Source organism: Arvicanthis niloticus, chromosome 30 (assembly GCF_011762505.2).
Source record: "Arvicanthis niloticus isolate mArvNil1 chromosome 30, mArvNil1.pat.X, whole genome shotgun sequence".
Taxonomy (NCBI): domain Eukaryota; kingdom Metazoa; phylum Chordata; class Mammalia; order Rodentia; family Muridae; genus Arvicanthis; species Arvicanthis niloticus.
The window spans coordinates 23,323,597-23,346,589 of record NC_133438.1 but is presented as its reverse complement, the minus strand read 5'-3'; the positions used below and the strand labels follow the sequence as shown (position 1 = coordinate 23,346,589).

The window sequence follows — 22,993 nt, the reverse complement described above, 5'->3', positions numbered from 1 at the left end:
CATCACCTAACGTGATCTCTAGTCTCGGCTGCTTCTGGATTTGCTCACTTCGGACAGCTAGAGACTAGGAGAGCGGAATGCACAGCTCTGAGACGAAATTTTGCTTAGTAGACATACTTCAGAATGCACTTAATATGCCCGAAATTGGCACTCCAAACTAAAACAAGGTGTAGGCGATTCCAAATCATAGCAACCAGCCCATGCTTTTTCCGTGCTTGGATTCTGCATAAACTATTAGTTTGTTATTGCCAGCGAGTGCTTCCAAACCGTGTGGTACCAGTCGTTTGTTTGGCTGAGTCCTGCCCTGCCCCCGCCACACCTGCCCGGTAACTTCCCCTCCAAAAAAACGTTTGCTTTGAAACACCAATCTCCACAAAGATGCTTGCTTACTTGTTTTAAAGCATTAAATCAGGAAGTCTTCCAGAGACCCTTCCTAGTACATCACCTAGCATTTGGAGCTTCCTCCTCTGCCTCTCCCAGGTATCTGTTTATCCATCCCATCCAAAACACGAACTCAAAACACGAACCTTTCCAAGGGGATCTTAAGGCCTCCTCTTTCATTCTTCACAGTGATGCAGAGGTGAAGGCTGGGGTTACTTTATGGAGGTCGCAGGAAGAACTAGTTACAGAAAGAGTTAGCCTCCAGGCTATGTGCTTGGGATGAGACTGGAAGCCCCAGATGACAAGGGAGCTCCAGCCAGAGGCTGCTTGCTATTGCTGTTCTAAGCCCCTTTATATCTAAAGGGAATTTACATACAGGAAGGGAGCAAGCTGCAAAGTCCAACACTCGGCTATTTATTCTGCCATTGCAACATCATCCAGAAAATTACAGTCATCAGCGTCCTAGGCTTATTTCACCAGCAAGACATACAAGAAATGTAACTTAACTGATTATCACCACAAATCAGTCCAGAAAAAAAAATTTCAAAACACGTGCACAGGGTCTGGTCTCTCTGGCATGCTTTCCAAAAGGAACATGGAATTCAAGTCAGAGGCCTCCAAGTGCAATAAAGAGAATGCTCAACCGTATATTTGTGGTTGGAACAGAAAAGGACCGATTTGGATGTACCCCTTCCTCCTCATGCCCGGAATGGTCAGCAATTGGAGACGGATGGTCTGCTAACCTTATCATTTAACAGAGAGGAATCAAGTTGTTGAGACTGGCTTTTCTTCCAACCGGATACCTGATGGGTGGAGCAGGCGCCCCCAGTTCTGTTCCAGCAACCTACTAAGACTTCCGAACAGGAAGGTGACACACGGCAGTGGAGGGAGGAGGGAGTTTGGGAGCATTGTGCGATGGTCTTGTTAACAGAGCACAGGCTTGAGGCTGCCTCGTGGCAGCTATTCAGCCACTTAATTTAGTCTTCCTTCCTGGGTCCAGGTAGTCCTGCTACCAAGAGGTTATCCGGCCGCTTCCCACAACCTCCCTCATGGGTAAGTGGCCCGACTTGCCTGACCTACTCAGTGGATGCGCAGGTTAGAGGGCGTTCGAGTTCTCTGGGAGAAGTCCAGAAGGTCAGATTGCCCTGGAGCTTTAATGTGTCCCAGCAATGATCCTGCAGTTCTTCTGGCAACCAGAAAGCACAGAGCTTTGGTGGGATACTGGCTAACTAACTAGACCAAACTCCGCAAGTCTCACTAGTATGGATCAGTATGGGTTAAAGGACAATCAAAACTCTGATGGTACTGGTTTACCAAGATGTAAACAGAACATATGTGTTACTATTTTAGAAAGCTGCCTAGTTTCTATCGCTGTTGAAAATTAGACTATATAAACACTCAAACATGACAGTTTAATATAACTCATCTAATTCTCTTGATCTCCTTACTCCTCAAGTCTTGAGGATCTAGATAGATATTTCATTGATAACAAGAAAATATCATTTTGCATTGCTCCAGAACACACATGTGCACAGTTTAGCCTCACCCCTCCCCCACCTCCTGCCTTTTATACTCATTGGTGATGTAGGTAAAAAGCTTTCCTTGGGAAATCCTCAAGACACACTGAAACACCAGAAAAACACAATTATTATAGAAAATATATAGAGAAAGCAACTGAATTGATGAGTTTTTGTTGGGTACTGTCATGTCTTTTTATTAAAATAGTAATCCCCCAAGGGAAATTGATGACAAGCAAGTTGATTCATGACAGCTATTATGGACAAGGGGTGGCTAAGTATCTATTTCTGGAGCACAGCTTCTATCATAATTATTACCATCCATATTTGTAACTGTCAAAAGTGACGTGCATAAAGATGAGAGATGCAGGAGAAAACAAGAGAAGTACATATTATCCTTAATAATGTCATTAAGAGTTATTAAAACCCACACTGCTACAGCTCTCTTTATTATGGAGCTCCCCCCTTCCACAAGAAAGGATAACATCGGTGTTCTACAAACATTCTTTCTAGAAAGAGAAGTTTTTAATGTTAATTAGGGGAGAGAGTGGGAGAGGCCAGGATGCTCTTAACTTGGACAGGCAGGTAAGTCTGTGACTCTGAAAAGTCAGCTTGACTCCATCTTTGGAATGTTGCCAGGGCACTGATTTAGCACCATGCAACATCAACAACCTTACCAGCCAGAATACACGTAGAACACTATTTCTGAGTTCGAGGCCAGCTGGGTCTACAGAGTGAGTTCCAGGACAGCCAGAGCTATACAGAGAAACTCTTATCTCAAAAAGCAAAACAAACAACAACAAAAAAGTGTTTTAGAAAGTTCCTTATCTGATGATGAAAAAAAATAATACAATGGTCTGTCTGACTAGAAAAGGAAATTGGGAGACTCTTGGAATCAAAATTAAATACTGTGTATGACCTAACATCAAGAGAGCCTGGCCTCACAGAAAGCCTTATATACTGTTGACATAGCTATATCACTATGCATTTACATTCTAAGTCATCTCATACAAACTAATCTAAACAGTGACCTGGTTAAGGAGCCCACACTCTCTGCCTCCTCCAGCTTCAATTGCTCCAGGGTGAACCCACTGTGAAGCTCAAATCCCAGGAAATCTCAAAACCTCTTCTTGACCATCAAGAACACAGAACCTGGTATTTCTCTGCAGATCCAAGACTTGAAACATGCTTATGCAAATTAGAACCAAGATGGAAGACAGTAAAGGGGCTCTTTTTCACCCTTCCCTATTTACAAAGTGCTCATAGAAAGAAAACCCTTGATTTCTAACAGATCTGTCAAACTAGGGTGAAAGTTAAAAGCCTTAATTGGCTTACAGTCTAAGTAAGTCTCTCCTCAAATCTTTCCCATCCGGATCCTATAATTGTTCTATGAGGAAGCTAGAGCAGTTAAAGCCACCCTTAGGCCACAGTGTCCTACAAACCCTGCCCAGAGAAGGCAGAAAGAAGACAAGATGATAGTAGTATTGGGGGGCTGGAGAATTGCTTGGTGTCTTTTATTGTACACTAACAGTTTTTCATCTTGATCATATATTTTTTTTATGTCACTTGCACAAGCTCAGGAGATCCAGTGACTACAGATGGTGAAAGAGTGCCTGGTCAAATACTTAGCTCTGCTTGAGGCCTGCTATCTGCAAGAATTTATACCTTAATCTCATCTTTTGAGTGAGGCTACTAATATTTCCATCCCATAGATCGTGAAAAATGATGAACATAAAAAATTTATTATATGCCTCTTTCAAGATGGACTTTCGTATGGAAAACATGACTATCTCTGTTGGTGATACACACACCATACAGCTCCATATAAAAGGCCTCAAACAAGGAGGCAAGGTGCCTCACACCTTTAACCCAGCACTTCGGAGGCAGAGGCAGGCGGAACTCTGTAGTTCTGTAGGACCAGGCCAGCTTGATCTACAAATTGAGTCCAGCACAAACAGCCAGAGCTACACAGAGAAACAACAACAAAGGCCTCAAACAATGCAAACCAAATTAGCACACAGGTGTGCAGTGATTAAGCCACAGCCCCTGCATCAGGGTCACCCAAGGCCTGCCCGGTGGTTGGAATTCCATGATAAAGGGCTGAAGGACTGCCACCTTTGTTCTCCAGCTTCCTGCTTTCACCATGTTCCCACCTACAAATGCTCCCAAAGATGTCACCTCCAGGAACTGAATTCCAGGATAATTTACAAAGTGTCTGAAGTAAAGGCTGCTACTGAGAGTCAAAAGCAGTGGAAAGTGAATGTGGGTGGGAGGTTTTAATTGTTCTGCTGTTGTTGAGATAGAAAGGAGGCCATTGTCAGACCAGTTGACAGGGGTGGAGTCTGGAAGGTCAGGGAAGGACTGAGTGTTCCCAAGAGCTTTTCTAGGTCATTCTATTACTAGAAGACTAAAGCAGGGTTGCCTGGCTGCACACAGGAGGCCGGCCATGCACACAAGGAGGCCATCATGGGCTAAGTGTATTAAGTTGACTAACACTTACCCAGAAGCTTAAGAGAAGTTCCAAGTCTAGCTATTTTCCCAAAGACCTAGCTATGCCCTGATGTCACTAAAATATTACCTGGGACACCTCTGATGCTCAGAAGTGTATGTATTTATTCTGCATTCTCATGTAGCCCATTCTGCTTCGAACTTCGTGTTAGCCAAGGATAACTTTGAACTCTGATCCTTCTGCTTCTACTGCCTAAATTCTGAAATTACAAGCATGTACCCTCATGTCTGGCACTGGGGGGAAAAACACACATAATCTGGAGGTAGGACATCTGAAAACGAGATGAAGGGTTTGTCTATACAGGTGGGGAATTTAATGCCCCCACCCCCCAGGCCTCCAGCAAGCAGCACGTAGGACGGTCCCACTCAATCCACCCACACACCATGATACCTCTGGAAACACTCACAATACATCCCAATCCTTTATACATACCCCTTAATTCAGTGATGGTGATACCTACAATTAGCCATCAGAAATCAACCTGTTGTCAATCAAAAACCTACACAGAGCTCTTTAAATCATACTTAATTTCCAAATTGAAAACAGTTAACAAAGTAATGGCTTTACCTAACATGAAATATCCGCTCTATGTAAACCAAAAATGCAGTAATCCTCTTCTCCAAAAGAGATGATCTTTACGCTCCCTGATATCCCATGTCTTAAATAAAATATAAAGTCAATATCTTAGGTTATATGGGAAGCAAATAAAGAGGAATAAGAAGAACATTTGATCAATATACCCACTGTATATTCAGAGGTAATCTTAATAAACTGTGGAGATTACGTCACAGCCGTGACGGCTCTTCTGTAGCTGGTCATGTAAGTGTAGTTGGTGTTAACATCCACTTACATCACTACATTCTATATTCCCCCTTTCCTCAGTAAAATCTATAGTCTTTTGTTCTTTAAACTGGGAGAGTGAGACAGATTTCATTACTGAATGGTCTGAGCCTTTCATATTTCATTCTGGATTGGGTTCCAGTAATTTTCCATTGACTTTCATCAGGAAATAAATCACCGAGAGGTGCCGGGACTACAGAGATAGGCTTTCGTGCCTCTACTCAAGTACTCATCCAGTCTCCCCTTGTTGGGCCCCATCAATACTGAAAACCCCTTCCTAACATGTTGACTTAAGAGACATGAGGGGTTCAAATTGGCCAACCATCTGTTTTAACTCCCAATTCAATAGAAACATTTTTAACTGCCAATTCAATGGAATTTTTTTATTGTGTCTCCTAATAGAAACATTTTCCCTCTGGAAGTAACACATCTAGGCCAAGAGAGCATGAACTTAGAGACGGGAAGTAAAACTTTTAGTGAGTCATTAGGGATGTGATGGGTGGTATAATTTCCACTCTGAACGCTTCATCCTTGGGCTGAATATCATGAGTCCCAGCTATGGAAAACATATGGGAGAAAACACGCAGGATGTCTATTCAGAACACATACAGTGCCTCAATGTTCTATTGCTGTGAGGAGACGCCATGGCCAAGGCAATTTATATAGTAAAACATTGAATTGGAGGGCTGGCCTATAGTTTCAGGGGGCCTAGGCCATGGTCATTATGGCAAGAAGCAGACAGACAGGCGTGACACTGAGACAGCTTTACAGTCTGATCTACAGGGATCAGGTAGAGAGGGAAGGAGGAAAAGGAGGAAGAGGGGAGGGAGGAAGGGGAGGGAGACAGAGAGAACACCATGGGCCTAGCATGGGTTTTTGAAACCTTAAAGCCCACCTCAAGTCACATATCTCCAAGAAGACCACACTTTTTAAGGAAACTTTTTTTAGTTTCCCAAACACTTCCACTAACTGGGACCAAACATTGGAACATGGGCCTGTGGGGACTGTTCTCTTTCTAGCCACCACATACAGCCTTCTGAAGAACCCTGCCCCATCCAGCCTTCTGAGTACTGCCCTTGTAACTAGCGTTCTCTCACTTAGTCATCTGCCTCAGGATATGGGAACCATGGGAAGGCCGATAGATTCCACAGGATCAAGGCCATTGCTGAAGTTCTTCAATGGTGATGAAGTCACATCTGATCTTTGTCAGAGAAGCAGGACCGCGGGTATGGTGTGGAATGTGTAATACTGGAGCTTCAGCAGAAGCATGTGTGAAAGAAAACTTACTCTACATCCAGAATGTCTGTTCCAGCTAAGACAAAATGCAACCTTGTGCATGGTCAGAGTGACAAAATAGAATCAGCTTGCTGGGAAAGTTGACTCCTGGGACTGTGACTCTGGGAAATGGCGCTACACTGGGGATTCGGTTAGCTAACATTCTATCAGCATAGACGTAGAATAGACAGTAGTGGCCAAAGTCAGGGTCTTTGGTGAGTAGAAACTTATGTTAACTCACTGTATAATCTCTTGGTGGTTTTAGTAAGAATTGCCCACATAGGCTCATGTATTTGAATCCTCCATCCCCTATTGGTAGAACTGTTTGGGAAGGGTTAAAAGGTCCTGTTGGTGAGCTGCATAGTGGTGATGCACACCATTAATATCTCTCCTCTCCCCCTCCCCTCTCTCAATGCAAGCTCTCAGCTACTGCTCCAGTACTGCCTGCCTGCCTGCTGCCATGCTCCCTCCATGATGTTAGATAATGGACTCACCCTCTGAAACTTATTTACTTTTCTTTTTTGAGACCCTGTAGTCCTAGCTGGCCTTGAACTTGTGATCCTACTACCACGTTCCATGTGCTGGAACTATGGGTAAATACTGTCAACCCATTTAAGTTTTAAAGGCCTTTCCTGCTGAGACCACCATCTGGTTAGCATTCACACGGGGCAGGAAAATGTCTTCCCATCTTTTGCAAACTCAGAGAGGCTTAGCCCTCATACCTCTCCCCCCCACCATGTCCTTGTCACCCTTTTTCCAAACATGTTTCTTTCAAGTCTCTGCCACTTAACTGAATCAGTGGCCAGAGCCCAAGCCCAAGCATTAATATACAGGAACACTTGTAGACATCATCTAGAAGTACTTTCTAAAGCTCTGCCCACTGAGAAGAGGTCTCTTCACTATTGTCTTTCAGGATATAGTGCTCTGGGGAATATATCCATTACAATTATATATGCATGTGTGTCAGTATCGATAACATGTTACCCACTACACATACAGGCTTTGCATCAGAGATAAGAAAATGCAGTATATCCCTGGTTTCATACTAAGCAATTAAAAGTTGTTGTACCCTGAGACTTGAACATCTCCATTCTTCTGCATACGGTAGACTTTAAGTACAGCTGACTATTTTCATAACTTTTCTTGCCAGGTTTGATCCCATTCTGTGTCCAATAATGTTCAACATTCTTTGCAAGTCTGTGCAAGATGAGCACTGCGGCAATTTATCAAGCAAAAGTTAAAAAAGAAAAGAAAAAGATTATTCCAGTGTCTGTCTATGCATTAAGACTGTCTATCCATTCGATCAATGGGTTTGAAAACGTTGGTGAGAAGTGCAAATGTATCATCTTACACCAGTTCTGTGCCTCGAAAAAAAAAAAAGCATTACCACCAAGCAGAAAGACCACCGCTCTCAGGATGCCAGAAAGCATCAACCTACTTTGCCTCACGACAAAAGAAGCTCTGAAAGGCCATGGCCCCTCCATCCTTTGTAGGAAGTGTTAATTAATGCTTCTGGAATTGGCTGTCTGGTTGCAGGAGACAAGTAGAGCTGCCCATTTCCCTCAGGATTTACTTAAGTTTTGAAATGTATCCCCAACTCTGATGGTTGCCAATGAGCCTTGCTCACCTTGCCTCCCGCCAATTGAACAGGGAGTTTAGGAGTCTGTACATGTTTACATTTTTCTAGCATTTTGAAGCACAAGGAGTGGGGTTATTTTCCGAACCTTTGCACGACTTGCACTAAGCAATGCAACACTGGAGGAGCTAATAAGTGAAATCTCTTCTCTCGAGCCCACCACAATTTCCCCTACTTATCTTTCTCAGTTTCAAAATGCTAAGACAAATTTTAATGGGAATTATTACAAAAGAGATCCTGGAGGCAAACTGTTGTTTTTACCTTTATATCTACGTTCATATCTACGTAAGTTTTTATCATCATCATCAGAACTTCTGTGCTGAAGCATACATAGCTCTGCATATAAGCACATCTGCATAAGGGTTTAAATATCTGGGTTTTCAAATTTTTTAGGTTGATTTGATTTTTAAGACTGGCTGCAACACAGCATAAGCTAGCCCAGAACTCCCCATGTAGCTGAGTCTGACTGCACCATCCAATCGCTGGGATTATAAGCACACAACCTCGAATCTGGCCTTGTTTTTATCATGATGATAAGTAACTCCAGGGCAGAATTGGACACAACAGTGTTTACATAACTCCTACCTCTTCTGACCTCTCCCCCCATTTTCCTACTCCTATGTTCTTAAATTTTTGCATTTTTGGAGATTACAGGTTTCTAAATGTTTGAAATGAACATTATATGAATAATGTCTTCTGGACTATTAGTCCTTTCCATCTCTTTTAAAAATAGCATCATAGTCAGGCAGCGATGGAACAGCATTTAGTCCCAGCACTCAGGAGGCAAAGACTGGTGAATCTCGATGGGTTTGAAACCAGCCTGGTCTACAGAGAGTTCCAGGACAGCCAGAGCTACACAGAGAAACCTTGTCTCAAAAAAAAAAAAAAAAAAAAAAAAAAAAAAAAAAAAAAAAAAAAAAAAAAAAAAAAAAACAATTAAAAAATAAAAAATAATAAAAACATCTCGCTGTGGAAGCTGCAGTGTATCACAGTATGCCTTTTGTCCGAACAGCTTTTCTTGCAAATATTCATTGCCAAGTTCAAGGTTCAAGGCCTCTGGCTTATGACTTAAGCAGGACACCTCTCAGATATTCCTTTGTTGCCCTGTATCGTGAAGATCCTACAGCCTTGGCTCTGTAGAACCAGCCCCTTCACGTGCTCCAGAAGCTCATGGATGGGGTCGATTTGAAGGGGGCCAACTCACCCAGGTGGGCCCTGGATCTGGACCTGGATGGTAGCTGAGTTGGTCAACTCTCCAGCTCTCCCTCACTCAAGCCCCCTGCTTTGCCCACATGAGGGGCAGCGACAGCTCTTCCTAGTGCCACAGCCAGTACAGTAGAGAGGCAGCTGAGTTGGTCATTGTAGAATTATGTTCTCATAAGGCTGTTGTTAATTATAATTCTAGTCATTTGTAAAGGTCTTGCGGAATTTTTCTCATTAAGATTTTTAGTGTGTTGGCCTTTTACCCATGAACCATCTACATGCTTGGTGCCCAAGGAAGCCAGGTGTCAAATCTCCTGGATCTGGAGTTACAGATGGTTATGAGGCACCATGTGGGTGTTAGGACCTAAACCCACATGCTCTGGAAGAGCAGCCAGTGCTCTTAGCCACTAAGCCATCTCTTTAGACACATTTTCTCTGATTTTCCATTATAACAGTTAGCATTTGTTGAATGGCTTTTAGCAAGTTCCAGACATTAAGCAAGTTGGGTTTCAGACCCAGAATAAGCCAGGGAGGTTCCTATTTAACATATCAAAGTAGACCTTGACTTCAAGTTCTCCTAGCATCCCTCAGTCCCAACCAGCTCTAAGGTGTAGCTGACACACCCTACCCTCTACCCAGAACTTCCCAGCCCATGGGCTGGGCATCCCCTTCCCCAGAGGCTATTCCCTTTATAATCCATACATTTTGCTTGCTATGTCTATATCTATCCATATCTATTTTGGCATGCAGCTTGGCAATTCCCCTGGACCCATTCCATGGGAGCAGGGAATCCTCCTGAGAGCTGCCCCCAAATAAATCTGCCTCCTTTTAATTTTGTTTGAGTTGGCTTATTCTTCATTGGAGAAAACCTATTAATACATAACATTCTTTATGCAATTCTAACCCAATTCCCGTGACTGTGAAAACCTGTTCACTGTTCTTTTCTGCAGTTTCAAAGGTATCATTGTGTGGTATAAAAATGATGGAGTTAGAAAGAAGATCTAGGTGCTTCTAATGCTAAAAGCCCTGTTTTAAACCAGTAAACACAGCCTAGTAAACAGAGTCAATGTTTAAAAACAAGTTGAAAGTAATAGTGTGTGTGTGTGTGTGTGTGTGTGTAAGTCTGTAATGGTACTCATGCTGGAAGGTAAGGCATAAGGATCTGGAGCTTCAGGACAGCATAGGATAGCCAGTGAGACCCTATTTCAGACAAAACAAAATGAAACACAAAGCTACTTAACACAACTACCCTATGAACATCTCTGCTGGGTCTACCTTATCGTATACATACTCAGGATACATCATCGTACATTGCGATATCGTGAGAACTATCTACAGCTTGGGTTTACTGGCAAGATTACTTCTCAGTTTGAACTGTCCTTCCTCCAAACACCTGTGTGCACACTGGAGCTAAGTCACAGCTTTGACATCACTGAAGCAGTTAAGGAGAGCGAGCAGAGTTTCCAGGAAATACAACATTCCAGTTCTGCCCTGAATCAGGACCCATCATTAGGCTGAGGAAAGTTCTCACTCGTTCAAACTGTCCTCACAGTTAACAGCCATTTTGCTAACCACAAGGGATGATGGGGAACACGGGGGGGGGGGGGTTGGGAGGGGCAGGGGGACAGTTTGAGAAGTCTACTTATGTCATTTGATGCCCACGAGGGCAGTACAACTTAGCTAGTACCAATGTCGTAATGGCTAAGTAATGGCTATTGCCATGCATTTCTGAAAGGGGGCTGGGTAAAGTTGGGGCACCACAGGGCTCATGGATGCCCATTCCAGTACCCCCATATTCTCTCTGTTCTGTCAGTCTACAGTCTTGTTTTGTTTGGAACTCACTCGGTAGACCAGGCTGGCCTCGAACTCAGAAATCCGCCTACCTCTGCCTCCCAAGTGCTGGGATTAAAGGCGTGTGCCACCACTGCCCAGCCCAGTCTTGTTTTGTATGAACTCTCTACCTTAAAATCGTATTCTCATTTCTAATTTCCTCCATTTACAGGCCTCCATTCCCCGACACTCCTCTCCACCCATTCCATTAAGAAGCTAAATCCACAGCTGGGTGTGGTGGTGCATGCCTTTAATTCCAGTACTGGGATGCCTGAGGCAGGTGGATCTGGGAGTTCAAGGCTACCTTGGTTTACAGAGTGAGTTCCAAGAATGCCAGAGCTACAGAGACCCGTAAACAAACAAAAACCAGAAGCCCTGTCCTCACCTGCCATTCAGCAAACTATCTCCATTCCTGGGATAGCTACCTACTGTTTATTGGCTATATTTACTACATACAGTTTAAAGTTACAAAATAGTTTCTTTAATGTCCAAAGTACAGTTTGCCACATGCCTCATTGCATGTTTGTAATCCCAACACTTTGGAGGTGAGAGCAGAAGGACCAAAAGTTCATAGTTATCCATAGCTACATAGTAAATTCTAAGCCAGCCTGGACTATATAATATCTTCCCTCAAAACCTGTATTTTATTTAAATATAGTCCCGTCATTTAGAACAATAAAAAAAATTGCTTCAACAAATTTATTCTTATATTACCTTATATATTTATGTTTGTAATCTGCATATGTACATACACTGGTACAAGTACATTAATACACATGTGGTGCACAAGTTTTGTATTAAAATACTTTTTACTCAAATGTTCCTTTTATCCAAGATAGCTCTGTCCTTTGAGAGAGTTCCTCAGTGTAGTCCTGACTGGCCTGGAACTTGCTCTATCGATAAGGCTGACCATTGAACTGTCTCCTAAGTGCTGGGATTAAAGGCATGCACCACCACCACAGAGCAACCAATCTCTTTTCTAAAGCTTGTCATTTTGTTTCTCTGAGATCTGGTTCTACTTTATAGTGCAGGGTGGCCTTGAACTTATGACCATTTCCTTCACCTCCCAAATACTGAGTTTATAGGCTTGCCTACCATTCCTAGTCCCGAGTCTCCTTTGATTCTGAAGCCTGGCATAAATTTAGAATCATTTGCTTGACCTGAAACAGGTGAATCTGAGTTTGAGGCCAGCCCAGTCTAGAGACTGGGAGTTCAAGGACAGCCATGGCTACACAGAGAAACTTTATCTTGGGTGGTGGTAGGGTTGGGGCCTACCAACCTTTGCAAAAGAATCCTTTGCTTGAGTAAATTCAAATTTAACTTGTTGAAAGCTTCCCTCTCAACAATTCGTATTAGGCATTATAAACTGTTCTTTTGTAAGAATAAAGAAAGCTACCAGAGGCTTGATATTTCAGCAAATTAATCAGATGCATTAGACCTTAAAAATAAGATTGTAGGCTGGCCTTAGTCATTATTCGGTGCAGGTTGACCTTTAAGTAACTGTGGTGTAGCTGGGGGTGTCCTTGATCTTCTGACCCCTTGTCTCTACCTCCCAAGGGCTGGCTTATGTGGCACTGGGAATGGCGTCCAGGGCTTTGTAGATACCGGATACAGTCTCCACCCACCCAACTGTACCCTCAGCACATTAGCTGCAACTAACATCACTAGATATTCTTGATACATTTTGACACAAGATAGTAAGATGAGGGAAATTAGTTGACAACTTTCCAAAAGCATGAATTACCTTCAATCTACCTACATCTCACATTTTTAAAATGGCAACATGTGTTACTCAGGTTTCTTTAGAACAGGGGTTTTACATCTCTTTGGGAGTCACATATCAGATATTTACATTATGATACATAACAGTTGTAAAGTAGCAACAACAATTTTATGGCGGTGGGTCACCACCACATGAGGAACTTAAGGGTCACAGCATTAGGAAGGTTGAGAACCACTGCTCTAGAGTAACAGAACTTTTAGAAAGAATCTATAAAAACAGAAAGGAGATTTATTAGAATAACTTACAGGCTGCGGTCCAGATAATACAGCAATGGCCGGCTGTGAATGGAAAGTCCAAAAATCCAGGAGTTGCTTATCCACAAGGCTGAATGTCTGGATAAAAGATGTGCCTTCCTGCCTCAAGATATGGATTAAAAGTAGATATTCCTACTTCAAATTAAGCAAAAATTTCTTGATATAATTGTAGCAGTAAGAAAAACTATGAAAATGAAGTGTCTGTCGTCCTGGCACACCGGGAGGCAGAAGCAGAGGCAGGAGCAGAGGCAGAGGAAGAGGTGGAGATAAAGGCAGAGACCGGAAGAGCGTCACAAGTTCAAGGTCAGCTTGCTCTACGCAATGACTTTCAGGCCAGACTATGTATAACTATGTATGACTATTTAAGTCTATGTATGACTGAAAAGTCTAGCTATGTAGCCAGACTAAACGCCAGACCAAAAAAGATTTTGAAAACCAAGGCTTTTACGTGTAAAATGAATTATTTGAATAAAATAGGTGCAAGAAGATAGCCACTGATTTATAACTGTTCAACTTACAAGTTTTAAAAAAACAATCCAGTGTGCCGGAAGTGGTGGCGCACGCCTTTAATCCCAGCACTTGGGAGGCAGAGGCAGGCAGATTTCTGACTTCAAGGCCAGCCTGGTCTACAGAGTGAGTTCCAGGACAGCCAGGACTACACAGAGAAACTCTGTCTTGAAAAAACAAAAACAAAAACAAAACAAAAAAACAATCCAGTGATTTTGTTTACACATTACTTGTCTTGTTTGTCTCTCTCTGTGTGTGCGAGCGCGCTCTCGTGCATGTATCACAGTGTCAATGTGGAGCTCTGAGCACAATCTGAGGAACTTGATTTTCTCCCTTCACCATCTGCTTGGTGGCAGGCACCTTTTACCCACTGAGTCATCTGTGAACACATTAGAGTATTCACCATTAGAGTATTTTAACATATCATGCCAGATTGATATGTCTTCAATAAAAATTACATTTTCTAAAAAAATGTAATGTTATCCTGGCCAGTGATGTATAGACAGATTGTTCCTTGTGATAGTCCACTGTAGGCTAACATAAATGTTCTAAATACCGGTAGAGCAGGTAAACCAAGTTATAGTGTTTGGTAGGTTGTGTGTGCTAAATGCTTCCTAACAGTATGCTTCAGTCTGCACTGTGTTTATTGGGATAAGCATTCATGTAAGTGGAACAGCACCCGTACTGTGTGAAAACATTTTCAGTGAATTTCTCAGGAACAGAAAAAAAAAAAAAAAAAAAAAAAACCACAACAATAACAACAAAAAAACCACAGCCGTTGCACAGCCGTTGCAGAATATGCTAGTTCATCCTTCAGTCAAACAGCAGAAATAACAAGTAATTTTAGACAGAAGAAAGAGGAAGATAGCCGGGTGGTGGTGGCGCATGCCTTTAATTCCAGCACTTGGGAGGCAGAAACAGGCAGATTTCTGAGTTCAAGACCAGCCTGGTCTACAGAGTGAGTTCCAGGACAGCCAGGACTACACAGAGAAACCCTGTCTGGAAAAACAAAACAAAACAAAAACAAAAGAAAGAGGAAGATAAATTTCTGAGCCCCACAAAGGCAGAACAGAGCTTGTTCTATTTGTAAAGCCTCAGAAGGCTGAACCCTTAATTTACTCAATCTGAGGGACCATGAGGGGGCTCCTCCGTGACAAGCTAAACTGGTTCTGAAGTCACACATGCATTTGGCAATGGGGTAGTCATGAGGCTGGGATTTGACAGACTTTAATGCCAAACAACTCAGATGCTACATGATCTTGACTCTCAGCACCTTCCAGTATAGGCGTCTAAAAGGACATACTGTACCCTGGAAGGACATGCACTGTACCCTGGAGGACATGCACTGTACCCTGGAAGGACATGCACTGTACCCTGGAAGGACATGAACTGTACCCTGGAAGGACATGCACTGTACCCTGGAAGGACATGCACTGTACCCTGGAAGGACATGCACTGTACCCTGGAAGGACATGCACTGTACCCTGGAAGGACATGCACTGTACCCTGGAAGGACATGAACTGTACCCTGGAAGGACATGCACTGTACCCTGGAAGGACATGCACTGTACCCTGGAATGGGTAACCCATCCTCAGTTTAGAACTCTCCAAACTGCTGCACATGCCAAAAGAGAGCAAAGTTCTTTCCTGCATTCCAAGTCCTGGCTTTAGAATTCCACTTCTTTGGTTTGGTTTTTCCAGTTGTTTTGAGATAGGGTCTCACACAACACAAGCTGGTCTCAAGCCCACTCTGTAGGTTAAAATGGCCTTGAACTCCAATCTTGCTGCCCCTACCTTCCTAGCACTAGGAAAACATGTACTCACCACCACATGTAGCATAGAATCCAACCCTCTCTATTAAGGATTCTAAGAATGCAAGAAAACGGTGTTGCTGTCTTTCTGGTTGCAGTAGCCAAGGCTACATAGAAGAATATGGAATGACACATACAGAGAATAATGTGGAAGAGGCTGTTTCAGTCCAAAAAAAACCCCTAAAATCTGAGTTTACAACCTTACCTTGCCAATTACTTGTTTAACAGCTTAAAGATTAAAAGCCATAAATAAATAAATAAATAAATAAATAAATAAGTGAGCTATTTTATCTAAATGAGCAGACAGTGCCCAGTGTTATCTCCAGCTGCAGGACTTTGGGCTCAGAGCTCACGAAGGGGTTCGAGTGTGCCTGTATGCATCTCCAGAAAGCCTGTCAATCTTGTGTCTGGGGCCCTAGATAGATAATATGTTTCAATAAATGATGACGCTTTAAATCTCAAGAAAAACAAACACCATTAAAAGTCCTGTAAGGCTCAAAATAGTGAGAGTAGCGATAAAGCAAAACATGGGACTCGTTTACCCCCCCCCCCCCCGCAAACGTAATTGTGTGAATTGCCTTGTAAATGCAGAATTCTTCCTCCAAAAACACACACTGCCCACTAAGAACATGTTACACCATTAACTGTGCTGCATTACCTCCTTGAATGCACTAATTGCTCACAGTCTACTATTATGGTTCCATTCTTGGTGGTGGATGAAATCACCCAGGGGGGGTAGATCATGGCAGGAAGCCACTGAGGCGGAAGCCCACATTCCATGGCAGAGTCAGGAGGTCTTATTCTCTCTCTCTCTCTCTCTCTCTCTCTCTCTCTCTCTCTCTCTCTCTTCTTTTCTCTCTCTCTCTCTCTCTTTTCTTTTTTTTTGTTTTTGTTTTTGTTTTTTGTTTTTGTTTTTGTTTTTCGAGACAGGGTTTCTCTGTGTAGCCCTGGCTGTCCTGGAACTCACTCTGTAGACCAGGCTGGCCTTGAACTCAGAAATCTGCCTGCCTCTGCCTCCCAAATGCTGGGATTAAAGGCGTGCACCACCACTCCCGGCAGGAGGTCTTAGTCTCAAGTTCACCACGTGAACCACAGCAGGCATTGCAGAACTCCGGCTGCTTCCTGTTACTCTGGGCATGGTCCACCCGAAGAGACATGCTTCAGGAAACGGAGCGTGCCCGTGGCCAGCAGTTTCCAAGTGTACAGTGTTATCTGAACATGCTAGCTCATGCCTGGAATGCCAGTACTTAGAAGACTAAGGCTGGAGATTGCCTTGACTTTGGGTCAGTCTGAGACCTTGTCTTAGATACACACATATGCATACATGCACGCGCACGCACGCGCGCGCGCGCGCGCGCGCGCACACACACACACATAGAAAGAAGTAATGAATGTCCATTTTGAAACGTGTGTCCCAGAAGAAGATGGTATAGTAGACAACATGCAAGCGGTAGAACGCACCTTTGTCCTTCTGATGATTTTCTTCAATAAAACCTTCAATGTGGAACACATTCCTCCACCTTAAGTTTTGGTGAGAGCTAGTCATTCGTTTGTCCAACGCATGTTTAATTAAGCCTCTGCCATATGCAAAGGACTTTTAGGAACTAAATGTCCTGGGAATTATTTTAAGGGGTAGTGTGAGATAGCTAAAGACTTAGTGATTCTAACTTCAAACGTCCATTTTTCCTCCCCTCTTTTCATGATGACCCTTTGTTGTACTTGTCAAAGGGAAAGCTCAGCTTGCAAGGAGCCTTTCATTTGTCAGCATAAAAAACACTTCTCCGTGTGATTCATTAAACTAATCAATCAAGACTATCAGCAGCTGTTGTCATATTGAGGTCATCTGTGGTCAAATTTCAACTTCTACAAAGCAAGGTAGTCTGAATCAGAGTTGATAAGAGTTGATTGCGTGGCTGAGGTATTCGACCTCCTGTAACAGGGTGTTGACAGGTCCCAGTGTGTGGAGCTCAGACAGGAAATCACGCCTGCGGTGAGCTCCAGAGTGTCATAGCTATGGCACGCTTGCAAGTCGTTGTTCTACGTTACAACCCACCACACACTTTTCTCTAGATTTCTCATTCCTTCCACCCCACCTTCCAACGGTGTTCCCTGTACCATGAAGGGCATGTTAGAGACAGTGAAGGGCATGTTAGAGACATCCCATTCATGGCTGGGCATTCAACAGTCATTTATATGTGTAGTTTGAGCAGTGATGAATCTTTGCAGTCACCGCTGATCACTGCAGAATGGAACCTCTCAGGTCAAAGCCGATAGCAGTAGCATTCTATGGCCACAAACACAGTTATAGAGAAGGTAATTTGGTGGGCACATCATGTCCACTTAGAAACTATAGAAACGTCCTCACTAGGCCAAATGACTTCACAAGCCAAGGGCTTTCAGCTAGGTTTACAATACAAGAAGTCAATTTCTTCTTATGGACCCAGCACCAAATCCAATCAGAGAGCGATTGGTTATCCCCATAAGGAACTTGACAATGCACCAATAGGCTCACCTTGAACAAGGGGTCCACAGCTGAATAAGACTGAATAATGAGAATTCTCCCCCAGCAGCCTGCATGGCACCTTCTGGAATTCTGAGGGCTGGCCAGCAAGAAGGAAAGTTCCAGTCCCGTTCCAGCTTGAACTTTCTCTGTCCTGTGACCAAGGCATGTGGTGCTTTCATCAATGGGATATTACTGTCTAGTTCTGGTCAGCAAATAGCAGCTTGGACGGTTGCCTGTGTTACTTTGGGCTCTGCAATGTTCTCCCTAGTTTACAGCTTATATAGAGCCAGCCCACATCTGACTCTGAGATTTCCAATTAATAATACATGACATTTATTCATCTATACAAAGTAACTCCATTCACTCTTTTTTAGGAACTTTATTATTTGATTCGATTACTGAGTGTCTTTTCTTCTGTTTTTCCTCACACATCAATCACTACTGTGGATTACATCTCTCTCTACATCCCTCCTCATCCCCATCACCCTGGCTCCCCTTCCCCACATGTTCCTTCCCACCTGGCTGTCCCTCCTTCTACTTTCATGTCACATTTATTCTACAATAAACACTCACCAACACAGACACATACACACACGTACTATCACACATATAAACGCACACACAACCAGACACAGACACACAAATGCAGAAACTACACACACAATTCTGAAAAGTAACAGAGCATTAACTTGTCTCCTCAGGAAAAATTATCCCCAATTTTGACCATGGCTCTGAAATTCCCCTTCAAAGTAATCCAGCTATGCACAGAAGTTCATGTCTATAATCCCAAAGAATGGGACACCAAGGCAGGAGGAGGATTGCTGGGAGTTTGAACCTAGCCTGGATGACACAGCAAGACTCTGTCTCAAATGGTAAACAGATGAGTACTGGAAACTAAATTTAGAGATTTTGACAAATGTAAGGGTTAAAATAACTCATGATAAGCAGACTTGGAGAAATTCAGGAAGAGCTTCAGGGAGCCATTCTCTTACCCGGCAAACAAGTGCCCAGATAAAAGAATGGTCCTCAAGACTATGGTTTAATCACTGGCTTACTATCACCTGGCTTCTCACAGCCAGAGAATGCTGTCAGTGTTGCTAATAATAGCTTGGGGTGGGGTGGGGGTGGGGCGACGGGGACGACGACACATTGTGAAGGTGGAAGGAGATTCATTCTGTGTTGAAATTCTGATTTATAGTATATTCCAGCCCACCACAGGGCCAGCAAACTTAAAACAAATTGTACAAAAAAGCAAATGCCAGGCACAAGTTCCAGTCTTAAGTGACAGCAGAAAGGAACTTGAACTTGTATAGACTTGTTTGCTATGGGCTGAGTGAATTCTGGGAAGGCTTCAGGGACTCCTGCCCCAGAGAAGAGGGTGGACTCCTCTCTTTGCCTCTCTCTCTCTCTCTCTCTCTCTCTCTCTCTCTCTCTCTCTCTCTCTCTCTTCCTCCTTCCCTTCCTTCTTTCTTTCTTCCTGAGGTGATTTGGTCTTACCCTGAGGTCAGGCTGCCCTCAAACTTTGACTGATTGGTCCTCTCGCCTGCTGGGATTACCTATGTGACCTTCAATACATGGCTTTCTTCCTTACACTCCACGTAAAGTATAAAACACTTTCAAATCCTAAACATGAAACTGAGACTAAACATGACGTTTTGTGCCTCTCCGGCAGCTGCATATGGCAGATGAGCATGCCAGTCTTCCTCTCACGAAGAACAATGGATGTGAAAATATTTCTACCAGACTTCTGAGCTGTTCCTCAGAAATTCCTTATTCTTAATAAAATAATATTTGAGTGGGGGTAGTGACACACGCCTTTATTCCTAGTACTTGGGAGGCCAAGACAGGTATATTTCTTGAGTTGGTAGCAACTGTTCTACAGAACAAGTTCCAGGACAGGCAGGGCTACACAGAGAAACCCTGTCTGGGTAACAAATGAGAGACTATGTAATCTATTTAGGCTTATTGTATTTGTGATGACTATTCTTGGTTGCCAACTTGACTATATCTGGAAGGAACTGCAATCCAGAAATGAAGAGCACACCAGTGAAATATTTTTTGCTTGGTCTGAAGTGGTTGGATCCACTTCTTGTCTAGATCTCTGAGGTGGGGAGACACATAAATGCCTTTCATCCAGATCTTGAGGACATGGCAAAGGGAAGCTTTTGCTCGTTGCCTGTTTGCTCCAGTCTTTCTAGGTCCATCCCTTCAATGGCGTTAGAGACTACTTCTTTGGGATGCTGGTGGCTACAGAAGACCAGCTGAGACATCAGCCTAGTGGCATAAGCAACTTCTGAATTCTTGGACTTCCCATTCATTGATTCTGTCTCTGTAGAGAGCCCTAATATAGCACTCAAATCAGGGAAAATCTAATGATTAAAAGGAAGTAGGTGTTCCAGGACAGCCAGGACTACACAGAGAAACCCTGTCTCAAACAAACAAACAAACAAAGTACGTGGGTGAATAAATAAATAAATCTCACTAGGGATATGGTTCTGTGTAAGAACACTTTATTAGCATACACATGGCCCTAGGTTCAGTCCCTAGCTCAAAGGACACATGGGACAGGTGTACATACACAGAGAGAGAGAGAGAGAGAGAGAGAGAGAGAGAGAGACAGAGAGAGAGACACAGAGAGAGAGACACAGAGAGAGAGACAGAGAGAGAGAGAGAGAGAGATTGAACTTTGCTGACTTCTCATTCAGAAGACACAGCCTTACATCTTTAAAACTGATGAAATTCCAAATACCCAGACAGATGTCTACAGGAACACCTTGCAGGAACAAAGTGAGTTAGGTGTGGTTGACAACACCTGAAGTCTCAGCTCTTGGGACGGGGGAGCAGAAAGGTTACTCATGGGTTTGTGGCCATTCTGATCTTCATGGTGAGTTCAAAACCCTTTAGTGAGATCCTGTCCCAGACACACACACACACACACACACACACACACACACACACACCCCAGAGGTAAAGAAAAAGAAAGAAAAGTCAAGCATGGTGTCTCATATCTGTAATCTCAGCTTCCTGGAAGTTATGGCAGGACGATTTCCACCAGTTAGGGACTGGACTCTATTGGAGTTCAAGGTTCAAGGCTAGCCTGGGCTACTGGGTAACTTTTTCATTCTCTTCCTTTCCCTAAAAATAAATAAATGAATAAATAACTAGTAAACAAAAGATGAATAAATCACAGTAGAAAGAACTGTGAAACATATGTGGCGAAGAGTCCGAGGAGAGAGCCCAGCTGGTGAAGCACAGGCGTTGCAAGCATGAAGACTTGTAAGAAGACAAATGTGCTGCTGATGACCTTGCAATCCCATTGATAGGGAGTCAGAGACAGGTGGATGGATCCCCTGGGGCTTGCTGGTTTCTCAGCAGAGGCTCCTTGATGAATTATAGGTCACAGAGAGACCTTGTCTCAAGAAAAAGTTGGATGTTGTCTGAGGAATGAATGACACATTCATCTGACCTCTGAAAGTACCCAAATAGACAAGACATGCAGACATGCAGGTAGATACACATTCTCTCTCTCTCTCTCTCTCTCTCTCTCTCTCTCTCTCTCTAACACACACACTGTGTGTGTGACAAAAACTGACTAAATGAACACTCATAGGACAATTCTACTACCATACATGAAGATTTTTAATGCTCCTGTCTCAGTAACTGCATGAATGAAGTATTCTTGATCATAGTTTCTCCTGTAAGTACCCAAGGTGTCTGTGCCTGTCCCAGAGGAGGCCCCCTCTCCTTACATTCTCTCCACATCACACCAAGAATCATTCACGCTAAGGCTGCCTTTGCTTTGCTTCCTTCATGAATACATGCTGTGGATCTTAGCAGTCTTAGCCGGCTTGTTTATTGTGGTGTTGTTTTGCTAATAGACTAAATGACAGTGCAGACAGGCCAAGCACTGTCATGTTCACTCATTGTCCTTCAAATGGAAAAAAAAAGATACATAAAATGGTAGATAAACAGTCTTCCTAAGTCTTCCTAAGAAAAGAAAGTTTCACACACACACACACACACACACACACACACACACACACACACCCTCCCCAAGTCCCTGGCTTCTGTTATTACATACACTCTTTGTGTTTTCAATTTAATTTAATTTAATTTTTTACTTATTCACTTTACAGCCTGCTCACTGCCCCCTTTCTGGTCACTCCCTACCCCAATCCTTTCCCCCCATGCCTCACATCCCCTTCTCCTCTGAGCAGATGGGTATCCCCCACCACACCCCCTAGAGGCACTTCTGTGGGGATGGATCCCCCTGAGGATCTGTGAGGCTAGGCACTTTCTTTCCCACGGAGGCCAGACAAGGGAACCCAGCTAGAAGATAGCCCAAGTAAAGGCAATAATAGCTTTTGGGGTAGCCCCCCCCTCCTTTTATGAAGAAAAGATTAAAGCCCATAGTTAGCCCCCACTGCTTCTCACCGGAGAGCTGTCTCTCGGCAAGTAGTAGATGGCTGTGTAGCAGCTGGTGCTGGGCTCTGCCCTGCTCCCAGCCTTCAGCTGTTCTGGCCTTGGGCTCTGGATTAGGTATCAGATGTTCTAGCCTATCACCTCCTTTCTAGTCTCCTGGGATTAGATGGCCCCTCCTATTTCACAGGCCTGCTACATACACTGAATTAAATTTTGTGAACACACTTCATAAATGTGTGAGGCATAACATAAATATTAAGGCTCAGCACCGCTTTCCTGTTTCATTAGCCCCTATTTAATTAGGGAAAGCGAAGCTGTTCTCGCTCTCTCAGTTGTTTTAGCTTCTTTCTGTTTCAGCGCTGCTCCCCCCCTTCACTTCCAGTGTCTACTTAGTGCTATTCGGTATCATGGCTCACAGAAAGAAAGTCTTCTCACTTCTAGAACACACTTTACCCTCTGACTGATTTTTTTTCATCCTACACCTTGAACCTAGGCCTGATACCTGCTAGTTAAGCCCCTCTA

At 43.4% G+C, this 22,993-nt stretch overlaps 1 protein-coding gene across 2 annotated transcripts in view; it reads right to left on the bottom strand.

The window, feature by feature from the left end:
* Sgk1 (serum/glucocorticoid regulated kinase 1) overlaps nt 1–22,993 on the bottom strand; it is a 110,504-nt gene that overhangs the window by 7,174 nt on the left and 80,337 nt on the right. Inside the window, exon 1 of one of the 2 annotated variants that reach the window (XM_076928107.1) lies at nt 528–681. The exons of the other annotated variant lie outside the window; for it this stretch is intronic. Coding sequence (XP_076784222.1) covers nt 528–561 — 34 coding nt within the window. The 5' untranslated portion in view covers nt 562–681. Of the gene's footprint in view, nt 1–527; nt 682–22,993 lie in introns of those variants that run through there. 2 annotated transcript variants of the gene reach the window in all.